The 14,516-nt window shown below is 33.2% G+C and overlaps 1 protein-coding gene across 8 annotated transcripts in view; it reads left to right on the forward strand.

Moving 5' to 3' along the window:
* Positions 1 to 14,516, forward strand: part of HFM1 (HFM1, ATP dependent DNA helicase homolog) — a 38,852-nt gene that overhangs the window by 22,458 nt on the left and 1,878 nt on the right. For 6 of the 8 annotated variants that reach the window (XM_027651726.1, XM_027651725.1, XM_027651733.1 and 3 more), the window contains 18 exons: positions 653 to 733; positions 1,343 to 1,434; positions 2,273 to 2,379; positions 2,467 to 2,514; positions 2,714 to 2,811; positions 2,899 to 3,030; positions 5,861 to 5,946; positions 6,916 to 6,999; positions 8,011 to 8,168; positions 8,877 to 8,980; positions 10,458 to 10,613; positions 10,860 to 10,955; positions 11,379 to 11,497; positions 12,321 to 12,403; positions 12,556 to 12,665; positions 13,509 to 13,607; positions 14,062 to 14,122; positions 14,397 to 14,502. In XM_027651726.1, the coding sequence (XP_027507527.1) occupies positions 653 to 733; positions 1,343 to 1,434; positions 2,273 to 2,379; positions 2,467 to 2,514; positions 2,714 to 2,811; positions 2,899 to 3,030; positions 5,861 to 5,946; positions 6,916 to 6,999; positions 8,011 to 8,168; positions 8,877 to 8,980; positions 10,458 to 10,613; positions 10,860 to 10,955; positions 11,379 to 11,497; positions 12,321 to 12,403; positions 12,556 to 12,665; positions 13,509 to 13,607; positions 14,062 to 14,122; positions 14,397 to 14,502 (1,820 nt within the window). The remainder of the gene's footprint in view (positions 1 to 652; positions 734 to 1,342; positions 1,435 to 2,272; positions 2,380 to 2,466; positions 2,515 to 2,713; positions 2,812 to 2,898; positions 3,031 to 5,860; positions 5,947 to 6,915; positions 7,000 to 8,010; positions 8,169 to 8,876; positions 8,981 to 10,457; positions 10,614 to 10,859; positions 10,956 to 11,378; positions 11,498 to 12,320; positions 12,404 to 12,555; positions 12,666 to 13,508; positions 13,608 to 14,061; positions 14,123 to 14,396; positions 14,503 to 14,516) is intronic. The other 2 variants (XM_027651730.1, XM_027651732.1) reach the window with 2 other exon arrangements.

A 14,516-nucleotide genomic window follows, 5' to 3' on the forward strand; every position in this document is an offset into this window, starting at 1 on the left:
AACTAGCTCCTCTGCCCTGCACACATGAAGTATTTTGTAGTAATGTGTATAGTTACTTATTTTCATACATTTCATGTGTAATGTGAATGATTTCTGGTTGCTATGGGAACTATCACTTTGAGTGCTTTTCTGACTGACTTTTAAATTCTGAACATTGCCTTGGTGTTGAAAAAGAGAAAACTAAAACAGTTTGTTCATCCTTATGCAGATACCTGACACAGTAGGTTCAGTGAACTAAATACAAATGCACCTGATACAGTATGAAAATATCTGATGAAAGATTAATAAATACTTGTGGATATTTGAAATTTGAACTGTTTAAGTGTTAACTCTCCAGCAGAAATCTTTTGTATAAATGCTGTGGGCTTTCCAGTCTGTCATTCACAATTGAATATGGCAGCCTACATTCCAGCATCATTTCTTTTCCTTTGCTACTTTTGCTTTGCTGAAAAAGAGTCGGGTTGTCCCCTGAGTTTCCCCAGGCAGAAGTTAACCACCAACTTTAATAGGAGCAGAATCATATTCTAAAACTTTTACTTGAGTTTAGTGGAATTACTTGGGTATACATTCATAGCAATTTGATGATGTTTCTGATTTGTACATAGTTTTTCTGCATGTACTAAAAATACAGATGTTTTCAAATTTTTGACAGAACTGTGTCTGAAGAACTTAAATGATTTATCATCTTTTGATTTGATCAGGATGGATGAAGCAAATAATTTCAAACCAACGGGTAACACTTCTTTTAAATAACTACTTTTCAGAAGTGATGTTGATATAGTAGTGAACTACAAAGGGTCACAACATTTCTTGTGACCCATTAATTGGAGTACACAAATGTAGTAGAGAGCAGAATCTGAGAGATTGTTTGACTAGAATATATGAACAGGTTTCTTTAACAAGTCATGGAAGTTCTATCCATGGATCAACATTAAGAGAATGATTTTTTTCTTGTTGTTGCTGAAAATGTTTTGTAGATTAGGAGAAAATTGCAGAACATCTTGACAAGATAATTGGATGTGTCACAGTGCAGTGAAGGACAGGTTTTATCAATATCTGCTCGTGTCTGCAGTCCTTTGCTAGAGGTGGTTGGCTTCTCAGCAACCACAGTTCACTGCCTGGCATGTTAGTGTTAATTAATCTCCACTGGAGAAAACTAACTGGCACATGGTTCTTTCTGCCACTCCGTGATCGGGTCAGCAATGCCCCTGAGACACTGGGGGCAATAACATACTGAGTCAGTGGTGAACCTCACAGAGGCCTGTAATAAGAAAATTAATTTAATTTTGTGACTTAAAAAACCTGGCATATTTATTTTCTAAGGTGTATTCTTCTTTTACAGAAACTGGAAGATTAATGGCGTGGTATTATATTGCATTTGATACAGTGAAGCAATTTTTCACAATTAAGGGAACTGAGACTTTAAATGAATTGGTAATTTAACTTTTTAAAGAAAATTTACATATGTTCAATTGATTATAAACAGAATCTAAGATAAGAAGGGGAAGGTTTTATTTTAAAGAGCTCAGACTTTGTTTATGTAAAGTTTTAGAGCATGCATCTAATTAAATTCTATATGGGGTATTTTTGAGGCCTTGTACGTTGAGATCTTTTGATTTCCAACTCTTTCTCCCCTTGCTAAACTTGCTTATGAAGATCAGACAGAAAGCTGCTGAAGCTGTTCTGTTTATGTATTAAACATTGTACTGTTTTGTGGTTTAGTAGTATATTTGTTGCAAAAACCAGCTGCATCAAGAGCAGATTTTAGTTTTAAAGGAATTGTCTTTCTATTTTAAGCAACTTTTCTCTGTCGGATAACAGGTTGTTTTTGCTACTGCTAAGTCACAAAAGACATTTTGTTTTCAAGCACATACTATTGTAGAACAGATTTGCCATGAAAAAATGGAATGCCTCTTTTCTTGTGGCTATCTTTTGTTATTAAACTATGAAGAAAATAAAATTAAATACATAACAGATGGAAAAAGCTGGGTTTTTTGCCTTGTATGTGATAAAGTGTTAGCAGTGTGGTTAATTTTAGATAACTTCAGGTGAAATAGTAATCTAAAAGCTGAAAGAAAATTTTCCCTTTTTGTTATATAATAGCCTTATAGGGAAATGAATGAAAGTTGGTCAGTATTAGAAAGAACTTTTCATGTTCCTGGTGTTGAGACAATAAAACTTTTAAAGTGTTCTTTTAAAAAACAGAAGTTGGAAGAACTGATAGAAAAAATGGCACATAAAAACAATTAATAAAAACCTCTAATTGCTACAGATTACAATGATCTCCAACTGCACAGAATTTCTGGATGTCAAGTTAAGAACAAATGAAAAGAAAATACTGAACACTTTGAATAAAGACAAGGACAAAATAACTATCAGGTAAAAAAAAATTCATTGAAGAATGAAAGCATGTTTTTAGCAATAAATCAAATGAATTGTAGAAAATATGTATGTTTTCATGCATAGGTTTCCAATGGAGGGGAAGATAAAAACAAGAGAAATGAAAATAAACTGGTAAATATTATATTGTGCTGTTATTTTTTATTGTAAAACTGTCATTTTATGGCTGTTGAAGTCCCTGCTAAAATCTGTCATTTTACAGAGGACCAGATCTTGCATTTCATTTTTTCTGTTCTGTATTTCCTTTTTTTTTAAAATGTTATTGTACTTTGTTTACAATATGGCTTGTATGTCAAAAAAATTCTTTTTCCAGTCTCATTCAGGCTCAGCTGGGATGTATTCCAGTTCAAGACTTTACTTTGACACAAGATACTGGCAGAATATTTAGAAATGGCTTAAGAGTTACTAGATGTATGGTAAAATTTAATCCTTTTTTTTGTTCAAATACAAATAAACTACATTTTATTTGATTAATATAAGTCAATCTTATTTTTACAGGGTTATCTGACTTTCTGGCATCATCTAAGAACAACTTTTCTGCTTTATTAAACTCTTTGATTTTAGCAAAGTGTTTCAGGTGCAGACTTTGGGAAAATTCACTTCACGTGTCTAAACAATTGGAAAAAATTGGTAGGTACTAGGCAGAAATTATAAAAGTGTAATCTGATAGAGAATCAAACCTCCTAATTAGCTTACTGGTTTCTGTGGTGTCTGCTTACATAATAAAATTAGTCTTGTGATTACTCATTTGCCACAGTTGAGTACCACAGTTGTCAGAATAATCTGTCATAACAAAAATGAACTGTTTAGTAATTTCCATCAGGGTTTCAAAGTATTTCAGAATTGTTCATATTTCTTAATGTTCATCTCAGTGTTTTAGGCATACTCCACATCTGTGTGTTTGCATGTCTCTGACTAGGCTATGCCTTCCTTTCCAAACAGCTGTCACTGTAGTTCCTCTTACTTATATGCATGAAAGCCCTTTAATTCGCATTGACATGGATAGGAATCCTGAAACAGAAATAAATTTATTGTGCATGAGGTTCTTACACACATGATGATCAAAAGTTTCTAATGATCTTCTTCCTATCACCGTATCCTGTTATTGGATGAAATTCCAGCTGGAAGTACCGGCTTGTCATAATTATTTGAAAAGGAGTTCAGAAATTTTTGAGTCCTCTGCGTTACAAAAATGTAGTCATACTTGTTTGAGGTAGTCGTGTAGCTTCCTGCTTTGATGTCTGGTCTTATCATACCTTCATGCTTTCAGAATTCACTGCTGCCTTCTCTGTATTTCTTCTTTAAAGACACACACGCTCTGTACCGAACAGCATAGTACAGAGATCTGCAAATTTGAGAATGGCTAATCCAGAAAATTCATATGGTCCAGTACAATACAGCCTTGCCAGCTCAAGTGCAGAAGCTGTAGTGCTTCGTTCACGTGGATTCAAAGCAGGGGACAAGGCTCGTTAGCTTGTGCCCTGCACGGTGTGCTGTGCCAGGAACACATTTCCACTACTCCACACCCGTGCCAATGGCAGCACAGTCATCTGAGGGATCTGCCTCGTGTTCAGCATTTCTAGGGAGTTACGATAAGTGGAGTAAATATGGCACTTGCAGTGTAGGCAAATCCTGCCTGTACACTATATTCAGTAGAATAAAGTCATGTTTAGTTTTTTAATAATGTAAGTGCTATATATACACATATGTCCGATTTTCCTTTTCTTTTGTACATTTTTCTTATGCTGTCATATCTCTTGCAGCATATGCTACTAAGAATTGCTGACTTTCAAAGTATCATTTGTTCCCCTCAAAGGCTTCTTTTGAACATTGTTCTGACAAATCACTGTTTTCCTAAATCAAATACTGAATTGATGCCAATAGTACAATGTCTGATTCTTGACCTGTCTGTGGCTGCTAAACTTATTCTATGTCTTTGTGAAGCTAAATGAATTGAGTTCACAGAAGTTTGCTGATACCATGTAGCAGAAATCCCTAATTTTTAAACTCTTATCTTTTTATGTTATTTTTTTGAATCTTAAAAAAGCCTTAGTAATCAGTGTTTCCGTTATGAAAGCAACCGTTCTTTAACTGACACTTGGCCGTACTGAGATTGATGATTCAGTTGAATTCTTACTGCATTTCTACAACTCTTGTCCAATAATGATGCTCCCTCTTGTTGCTGAATGGTAGGCTTGATTTCTGTTTGCTTGTTCTGACAGACAGGATGATGATCAGTTGCCATGCAGGATTTTATCACATTTACTACCTGTTCAATTTGATTTCCACCTCTGTTTATTCTTTTCTCAGAATTATATATGACAATAAAAAGTCTTATTTATATCTGGTATTTTCTTCACTGGTGGAAATCCTTCTGCCATTTTAGGAATTATGACAAAGGAACTAGTCTTCAGCTTCAGTTATAAAGAAATAGGGCAAGAGCTCTAGCTGCAGGAAGCAATACATGAGTCTTTAGTCTTCAGACTGCAGAGCTTCTGCAAAGGAGAGGGGAGATGGTAAAAGATGCTTTCCCTAAGTCAGATGCAAAAGTTGTTCAAATACACAAGGACAAAAGGTCTTCTGTGTCTCTAAATCATTGAATTCTTGAGTTGAAATGAGTCTTTTCTTATAAGATTGCTGTAATGTCTTCCGAGAAGCAACCTAAAAGTCTCTAGAGGGGCTTCCCACTTAATTTTCAGATCTCTTTTACTGTTTTGCGGAATTGCCTGAGAAGGATCCATATACTCATTTTAAGTATTTGATACTATTTTTTATCTCAAATCATTGCAGTTATTGTAGTAGCTGTAGTTCCAAGTCAGGTAAGTTCCTTTTCATATGCTGTGATAACTAAATCTCACTGGAAGTACTGTGAATCACAGAGAGGAATAAAATTGTATGTGGAATTCTCTGCTAGTCTGCTTTTATGGCAGATATGCCGTAGGAAAATTTTTTGCTAATTCTGCAAAGGCTCCTAGAAGATTCTAATAAATGCATTTTTTCAGTGACTTTTGTTATTATTTTGCTCAGAAATGTTTTGATCCTTATGATTTTAACATAGTTAAATAATTCTTTGGATAGGGAAAAAAATTCTGACACAATAGAGTGTAACATGCTTTTTTCATCATATAATATGCAGAACACATTTCTTGATTCTTGTAGAAAGTGATCTAAAATCTGGTTTACTGAGGAAAACATAACTAAAACCTGTCAGTATTGAAATACTGAATATTTTCATGTTTGATTTGTATTGCATTTCTTTTTCTCTTTACAAGAGAAATTAAATAATACTAAAATATTTAATCAACAGCAAAGAAATGTAGTGATTTGCTGGGCAGAAAGCTGGGTCAAATGTAATATAAAATTATTTATGCTTTGATTATACCTGCTATAGTGCAGTTTTTCAGAATAATTTGAGGTTACTGATTGTCCTTTAACAGCATGAAACTTAAATTTTTCACAGGTGTGTCACTGTCAAATGCTATGGTAAATGCTGGGCTGACGTCATTTAAAAAAATTGAAGACATAAATGCAAGGGAACTTGAATTGGTAATTTATTACTTTGTACACAGATAAATATGATAAGGAAAATATTGAGTATTACTACTGTTACCAGTAAAAACAGTATGGTTAATATATATCTGCTGTATGATCATAGCAAAATTTAGGGGTTTAGTTGGTTATTCGTTTTTACTAGTGAATTTTTAAAAAGTGTGTTTGTTCTTGAAAATGTGTATGATGTTTTGTTGTAGTAAATTTAATGTGAATGATTTCATTGATTTGGCTGAGTTTGGAAAGCAGTTGCTTAAATATGTAGAATTTCATCATTAACATAATTTGAAAGAAAGGACAACATGCATTTCCCTTTGGGGAGTGTTAGAAAAAATATAAAAGGAAATATATACAGTTTCTCTTAATGTATCTTAGTTATGAGAATCCCCAATTTCCATTATTGCTAGTTTGAGATGGTGATAGAGTAAAACTCTTCTGAATCATCTATAAAGCACTTTCTATTTTAGGTAAGTTAGATTTTACCCCAGGGCAAGTTCTTTGGTTCTTGGCTTCTTTTCTGAGGAAACTGTTATTCCAGTGTTTTGGAAGATATAACAGATTTCTAAAGGAAACCAATCTTACTTGGGTTTTTTTATTTTGACTTCAGGAATTTGATTTCTTGTTTCTGCCCCTTTTGTGGTTTTTCCTGTCTTTTTTTTTGTTTTAGTTGAAGCTAGGGCAACATAGAAGAGTCATCTCATATAAAACCTGAGTAGTTGAGTTTTGAGGTCATTGTCTAGTTCATTGGCTGTTGCCTGAACAGAAGCAGTAGCAACATGAAAAAGTACTGGAATTTTCTTTTGGTAATATTGCTGTTCTGTGCATCCCTGACAGTAGAGAACCAGGAGTGATAAGGGCTTTTGTTGCTAGCATAATTACTCAGGTGACTTGGATTCCTTGGATTTACATTTCTCTTGGCATCTCTAATCAGCTGAATGTATCAGAAATTAAATTCAATCTTTGCAGATTTTAAACAGACATCCTCCTTTTGGAAACCAGATAAAAGAGTCTGTTTTGCACCTTCCAAAATATCAACTTGATATTGAACAGGTAAATGCTTTTCTATCTATTTTATGTTCTTTATGCTGGTATTATTAAATGAAAGAGCAAATACTGACTTGAAATTTTGAGTCTTCGCTGATAGAAGATTACACAATATTGTGACCTCCTTCCAACTTAGGATGTATAATGAAACTCTTAAACATTGAATGAGAGCCTTGGAATAGACATTCCCTGTAATATATTGGCCCCTCTGTCATTAATAAAATTTTATGTTACAGATACAAACCAGTATATCCACAGTTCAGCTTTATATGTCAGTCTGAGAGGTCTCTTCTATCTTGAGTATAAACAAACCCTAGAGACAGAAAAACATCCAAATAAAACTTACTGAAGAGGCATTAACTCGTATTTATTTTCTACATCACAGTTAGGAATATAGAGAAACAGTAAATTATTACATTTACCTAGTTGGTGCCCTTTCAAAGGAAGGATACAATTCCACATGTAATCAGGAGCTTCGAGGTTCTGATATGCACTTTATCTTTAAATGGGTCACATAGCCACTCTGCCTTTCTGAAATGCAACATTTGAAAAATAACCTTAAAGTTGATACAAATGAAGACATCTTTGAAGTTAAAAACTCAATAGATGCATGAAATACTATTGTTATAACAATCAGTTCTAGTTAAGTTTTTCATTTGACATAATACTAAATGAATAGCTTGATTCTCAGAACAAAGATTTAACAATTCTAAATATCTTATTGTGAGGAATGTTGGGATGCCAAAATATAACTTATATATAACAAGTTTTCTTCTTGCATATTTCTCTTTGCATTTGTCTTTTATTCTCAATACTTAATCAAATTTAGGATATTCAGCTATGGGCAAGTTAAAACTGTATAATAGTGTCTCAGAACAACAAATAAAAATTGTTCCACAAATTCAAATTGCTTGAATTGAGCTTTTGTACTTGTGTCAACAGCTAAAAATTTATGGGAGGGTACATATTTTACTTTGCATATTTTAGCAGTTATGTCTTCTGTATCATTTTCCCTAGCTTCCAAAATACAGCGATACATTGGCTGAAATCTTAGTAACCGTCAAATTAACAAACTATGAGCAGCTACAGACAAAGAGAACAGCGACAGACTTTCACTATGTTACACTGGTCATAGGAGATGCTGACAACCAAGTCATTTTTAATCAGAAAATTATGTATGTATGATTAGGTTTTTTTGCCTCACATCTTTTTAGGGTGTTGGCTTTTGATCTGTTCTGTGACTTGCAGTTTTTGCAATACTTCCTACTGATACCTAATAGTGCAAAATTACTGTTTATTCTACAGCATTTCCTAGTCATTGTTGTCTTTTAAAATGCTGCACAAGATTCAGAGGCTCCAAAAACATGTCAGTGTGCTTGTCAGTGCAGAGAGTATATGTAAATATCTGTACAACACTGATGTCATGTTATGGAAGTCATAATAATTTTGCCATAAATATAAAACAAGCAAAATACCTATTAAAAAGATATATTCATCAGTTCTTACTTATTCTGTTAGCTATATTTCTTTAATTATATTTTCTAATTGTTTTTCCCTCAAAGATGGAATTAAATTCTCCAGTTGGCTAAGAGATGCTTGGAGCAAATGGGAAAAGAAAAACAAAATCTTTTCCAACTGCCTAAACTTCTTGAGAATTGTGACCGAAGTCTGGCACTTTTGACACAACTTAAGCTGATCTGCAGGATTCCAGCTCTCTTATTGCCATAAATCATATATTATTGGAAGGTTATTCTTAGGCCACTTACCAAGCAAACCCAAAGAACTAAGGCCAAATACAGACTCTTTCACCTGTTACAGATACTGTAGTTTACAGTCTTGCTTTCATTGTCTGTGTCTAACAAAACTTTACTGATGCCTTACAGGGATTCTGTGCTACTGAAAAATGGAAATTGGACAAAGAAAATTGAAGTGAAAAGAGCTTTTAAATCAGAAGACATTAGTATAAATTTAATTAGTTCTGATTATGGTAGGTTACGGTATGCTTTGAATTAAAAAACAACTGCATAAGAATTCTGAATAAATTATTAAAACACTTTATATCAAACCAAAAATATAATAAAATGAGCTGGTCTGGAAACAGAACCCTATCACATGTTTTACTGGGTTGCATACTGCCAGTCCTAATTACTTACCTGTTTATTTCATTTACTACCATACTAAGGAAATGGGAAACATCAAAATTGTTACTAGGAGACATTATTTTGCTCCGTTGGTAGAGATTAGGATTTCTTCTGTCTTTCGCCTTCAAGTGAGTTAACTTTTAGTTTGGATAACCTGTCAAGCTGATTATTTATGTCTTTGTGAATGGTTATGTTTTGCATAGTGGTAAAGAGGTATTAGATATGGATTCATCTCCACTTCAGTAGCAAGAAACTTCTACAGTTGAAAATCTTGTGCCTTAACATGTGCAGATTTAAACAGTGTCCCCTCAGTGTCAATTTTCATATAATTGGAATTATAGCAGCAGATGACGAGAGACTGTTATGACCTTGAAACACAGAACTTTAAAATACAATTTAAAAATAGACTGGTTCTATTAAATTCTGTCATCATACCCCACCTGTAAAGAAGATTGCTGTGTGCTAGATTAACTGGAGTTGATGCTTCCATGTTAAACATTGAATATTAAGATTATTACAATAATAAGCCTGGAATAATCTATGTTTCAGTGGCTAAACCTGTGGCTCTGGAAAAAAAGCGTTTGCTAACCAAACAGAAATGAAGAAAATTTGTCCTTTTATTGCTACTTGGCTATCTACACATTGTACTGAGTTCAGTAAAACTAAACACAACAGTTAATTTAAAATAGACTAAAACCAGATCTTTCTAGTCTCTAGTTATTTTGAAGTCTGCTTCTGTTTCAGGCTTGAAGGACACCTCACATTTTTTAAAAGCCTATCCAGTTTTCCAGCAATATTTCCAGGAAATTTTATTTCCCTAACAAAAGACAAAAATAATCTCTTTACAAAGGGTGTCTCTCAGTCTCATATGAATCTTGGTTTAATTGGAAACAGAACCATTGTTAGCATTCAATTTCAAAAGTACTGTCAACTGTACTCATTTTATGCCTTTGCCAATACAGAGCTGCTGCTGTTACTGAGCAGACTGTAGTACATTTTAAAAATTAAAATTATATTCTCATTGCAAAGCCACAGATAAATGTAGTTTTAAAACAATACAAAACATTCAGTAAAAGGGACTAATTTTTTGTTCTTCTAGTAACTGTCTATAACATTCTGAAAATATTTAGCATTTTTAATCTCAATCATAAAGAATCTGTTCATATGAAAAGTGTGCTTTTAATGGGACATTATCTTAACAAATTTCCATGACCTTTGAATAACATTTATGTTTTCTTAAACACTTTAGAAAACTGAAGGTAATCAGTAGTTTAGAAACAGTTTAGTGTAGTTTTAAATATTTTTGTCTTTTTTTGTTCAAAGTTGGCTTTGATATACAGCAAACATATACAGCCTTTTACTTAACACCGAAAACAGAGGGACACAAGGTGGCTACAAATCGAAAACTGAAAGCTGAGTCTAGACTTGATGTATGTTGTGGCTCACCACAAAGTCTGCCAGCAGCAAAAGTAGATACAGGTAAATGGTCAGATCACAATATCTGGCTAATTCCAAAGTCAACAGAAAACTGAATTTTGCTGTCAGTAGGGACCTAGATCCTTATTTATCCATGCTGTTTCTTTTTCAAAGGTAATAAAAATACAATGCTGCTGCTTCTGCTTGTCATGTACTAGTACAGTGCAATTCTTTGATGATTTTGAAAGTAAGAAAAATCATGGGTATTTGATATCTAATATTACTGTTTGAATTTCTGTATTTGTCTAGGAGGCAGATCTAAACAAGAGATTGCTTACAAGAAATATGGAAACAGAGAATGCAACCATCGGTGTAAAAATAAAGATGTGTGTGGGCATGACTGCTGTGAGTGTCATTAAATCTACCATTTCTGATACTTTTGGGACAAATATGATTTAGAATATCTTCCTTCATACCAATGGCTACATCAACAGAAGCAGCACAAGCAAGAGAATCAGACCGGAGTTGTTGCTATGATGCAGCCACAAAAGCAGTTACAGAAAGCCTTGTCAGTAACACTTTTATAGGCACTACAGTGATTAAGAATATTTTTCAGACCATCTAGCATATGCTTTAAGAACAATGTCAAGCTTGTTACACTTTTATTTGAATATTGGTGTGTTAAATCATTTAATTAGCGTGTTAGATCTTTTAGAATCTTCTAAGAGAAGATACTAAGCTTAGTGGCGAAGTTTCCATTGATTTGAAAAGAATTAGAATTTATCTGTAATAAACTAATCTGATGATTATTTTATGTCATTTTCTCAGGTAAAACTGGAGTACCTCCAAAATCACAGATGAATGGTGACACACAGTTTTCTGTGTACCTAGCTGACTTAAGGAGCAGGAACTCAATTTCATCTATACCCCCAGTAAAGCGGCTAAAGGTTCATTTGAATACAGTCAGCTATTTAATATATTTATTTTAATATGTTATGTATTTGTATGTATTGTTTGCAGAGAGAATTTTATAACTAAGTATGAACATTCAAATTTGTCTTTTCTGCATGGAGTGCAAAAAGCAAATAACGACAAAGGTTCAGGAATCTCTAAGAGGTTCTGCTGCTGTTTGGAATACTTCCAAGGGTCCACTTTCATGCATGTACTCTGTTTTTCCTCTTATGATGTTTGATAGATTGTGGCGAGTGAGGTTCAAAGACATTGTTGAAAGGTACTGTACAGTGACATAGTTTTAGCACAATATGACCTGAATAAAACAAATAGTGGTATTTATTCGAGTCATGCTACTAAGAGATCTTTCACTGGCAGGTAGATCCACTTTCATTAGAAACCCATCCATATTAGTTCTTAACCTGTGAAAGATTTCATGGCTTGCACTTCATCCCTTTGAATGTAGTGTTAAACTAGGTCTTTCTGCAGCAAGAATGACATTTGAGGGTTTTATTTCCTCCTCAGAGTTTTATTTACTTGTTTGTTTGCAATACAGGATTATTTAGCCTATAGCTAATACAGATGAGAGTTAACCAGTCTGGCTTTGCCAGGGTGCTTGGATAGCTCCACCAGAAGCACATAATTCAAACCTTTTTAACTAATTACATTATATAAGCAGACACCAGAAAGATTTTATATAGGATATTTAAATATTATGCTAACTTGATACAGTAGTAATGATGTCATTAAACTTGGTAAAAAAATAACAGTTCTCAATATGTTTGTGTCTTAAAAGTTAAAATATTCTGCTTTCTTTAGATGCAGATGTTAAATCAAGCTCAAAATGTGGATCTCAAACAATTTGGTTTTACACCTAAATCTTCGTTGCCAGCACTGCCAAGGTACTGATTAATATAAGTAATACAAAGGAAATCTGTCTTATTTTAGATGGTATACTTAGTTGTAACTATAGAATTTTTTTCGTGAAAAAAATTATTTTGCACCTTTCTGCAACTGTTTTGTCACTGATTTTTTTTATTTCTCTTTTTAATAGGTCTAGCAATAAGCAGTTGTCTTTATCACCTTCAGTGGACCAGGCAGATCATGTTAATAGCTTAGGAGTATCTCAGAAACAAATGCAACCCTGGAATTATGGAAAGAGTAGTAAGTTATTGCTAATGTTTGAAATTACAATTTTCACTGTTTTATCTGAACTCAAACTTGCTGAAATCACTACAGCAACCAGTATAGCATTGTAGAACACTGACTGTATGGGGAATTATATTGGCCTTAATTGGTCTTCATTCTGGTATCTGCAAGAATTTCTAATGTAGATCTAAACATTTAAATGTTTAAAAGAAAATGCTTAAATATATAAAGGTCCAAGCCTACACGTTACAATAATACCTTTCAGAAAGTATATATTTCCTCTGAAGCCAGTTGTAATACAAAACACATTTTACCCTATATCTATACTTTTTGTTTGTTTGTTTTTGATGAAAGAAGTTAATGAAACATGAGCTGGTTTTTGGCAGTTGGCAAAATTCCTCTTTCTGTTTCTCTTCCCCCTAGAAGGTCACAGGTGTTTTTGCATTTGGTATTAAATGATCAGTCTTCATTATCAGTATATTACTATGATGTTCTCCTCACTGCATGCCTTTTTGTATTTGGTGACAGTAGATTGATGTAAGTCAGACTTTGATTAATTTGGCTGATAAGTTGCACCTCCAGTGTTTAGGTCAGACATACAAGAAACACGGTGCTGAAATGAATTGACACTTTTTTAGTTCATACTGCCTTAAGTGTTGGCAGCTATACTGCATCATTTTAACTTTTTTGTTGGCAAGGTGGACAGTGGGATCAAGTGCACCCTCAACCAGCTTGAAAATGACACCAAGTGTTTTGTGAGTGAGAAGAGCCAAGAGACAATGGCATACAAAAATGCTAAAAATATTTAATGTTATTTTAAATTTACTGGTACAGATAAAAGCAGATCTTGTTTTTCAGATGCTTTGGACATGGACTTTGAAATGAGAGATGATATTTGGGATGATATTGATGATGACAAATTAGTATTTGCTAGTAACTTTGTCAGTAGAGAGTTAGGTAAGGTTATTTCAACAAACGTCTTCGTTTCCTACATACAAATTATTCTACAGCCCATTACTTGAGAGTAAATTATAGTATACAATGAATAGAACTACCTGAAATATTTGATTTATTGACTTCACTGCCAGGTTTATTACTCTATCTTAAATGTCATATATTGTGACAAATCTAATACAGAAGGGAGAGTTGAGAAAGTCACAATTAAAAATTTTTTGATTGTCTGCAACTGCATAATTGTTATTTTATCTGACTCCATATCTGTGCTTATCTTTACATTAGACCAAAACCCACAGAAGAAATATTTCAAGTGTTAAGACATTTGAATAATTTTCAAACTACTATTTATCATACAATGTGAAATATTTACAAGGCATTTTGGCTGATTTTTAACTCTGTTTTTAAAACTTTCATTCTTAAATGGAACATGGAAATATCTGCCTTCAAATTGCAGATGAGTGTGAACCCCTTTGCCAGTATACAAGAAGCAAAGCCACAAATACCATTTCACAAGAGTAAGAGTCATATAATTTATTACTATTTTAGAATTTTACTAGTTTAAAATATTGTCTGTATTTCACATGTATCTGTATAATTAAATGTATAGAAAGTTGTTCACTCATAAAAGTGAGGGAAATTTTTCAACATTTAAAAGGTATGAGTTGTTGAATTATATTATTTGTTTTTTATTTAAGTGAGCGGGGAAACAAGTAGAAAATCCTGAACTGAAAAGCAAATAGTTTTGCACTTCTGTAAAAATACTGAAATTATTCAACTTGGTATTTTCAGTTCATGCACAGTATGTGATGAGACCAATATTCAGAACTCAGATGTTTCTGTGGTCAATAGCACATCAAAAGGGAATTTATCTGTACAGAGTAGAAATATAACTTTGGTGAGTAAAAATAT

This window comes from Corapipo altera, unplaced genomic scaffold (assembly GCF_003945725.1).
Source record: "Corapipo altera isolate COAL_440 unplaced genomic scaffold, ASM394572v1 57, whole genome shotgun sequence".
Classification (NCBI taxonomy): Eukaryota; Metazoa; Chordata; class Aves; order Passeriformes; family Pipridae; genus Corapipo; species Corapipo altera.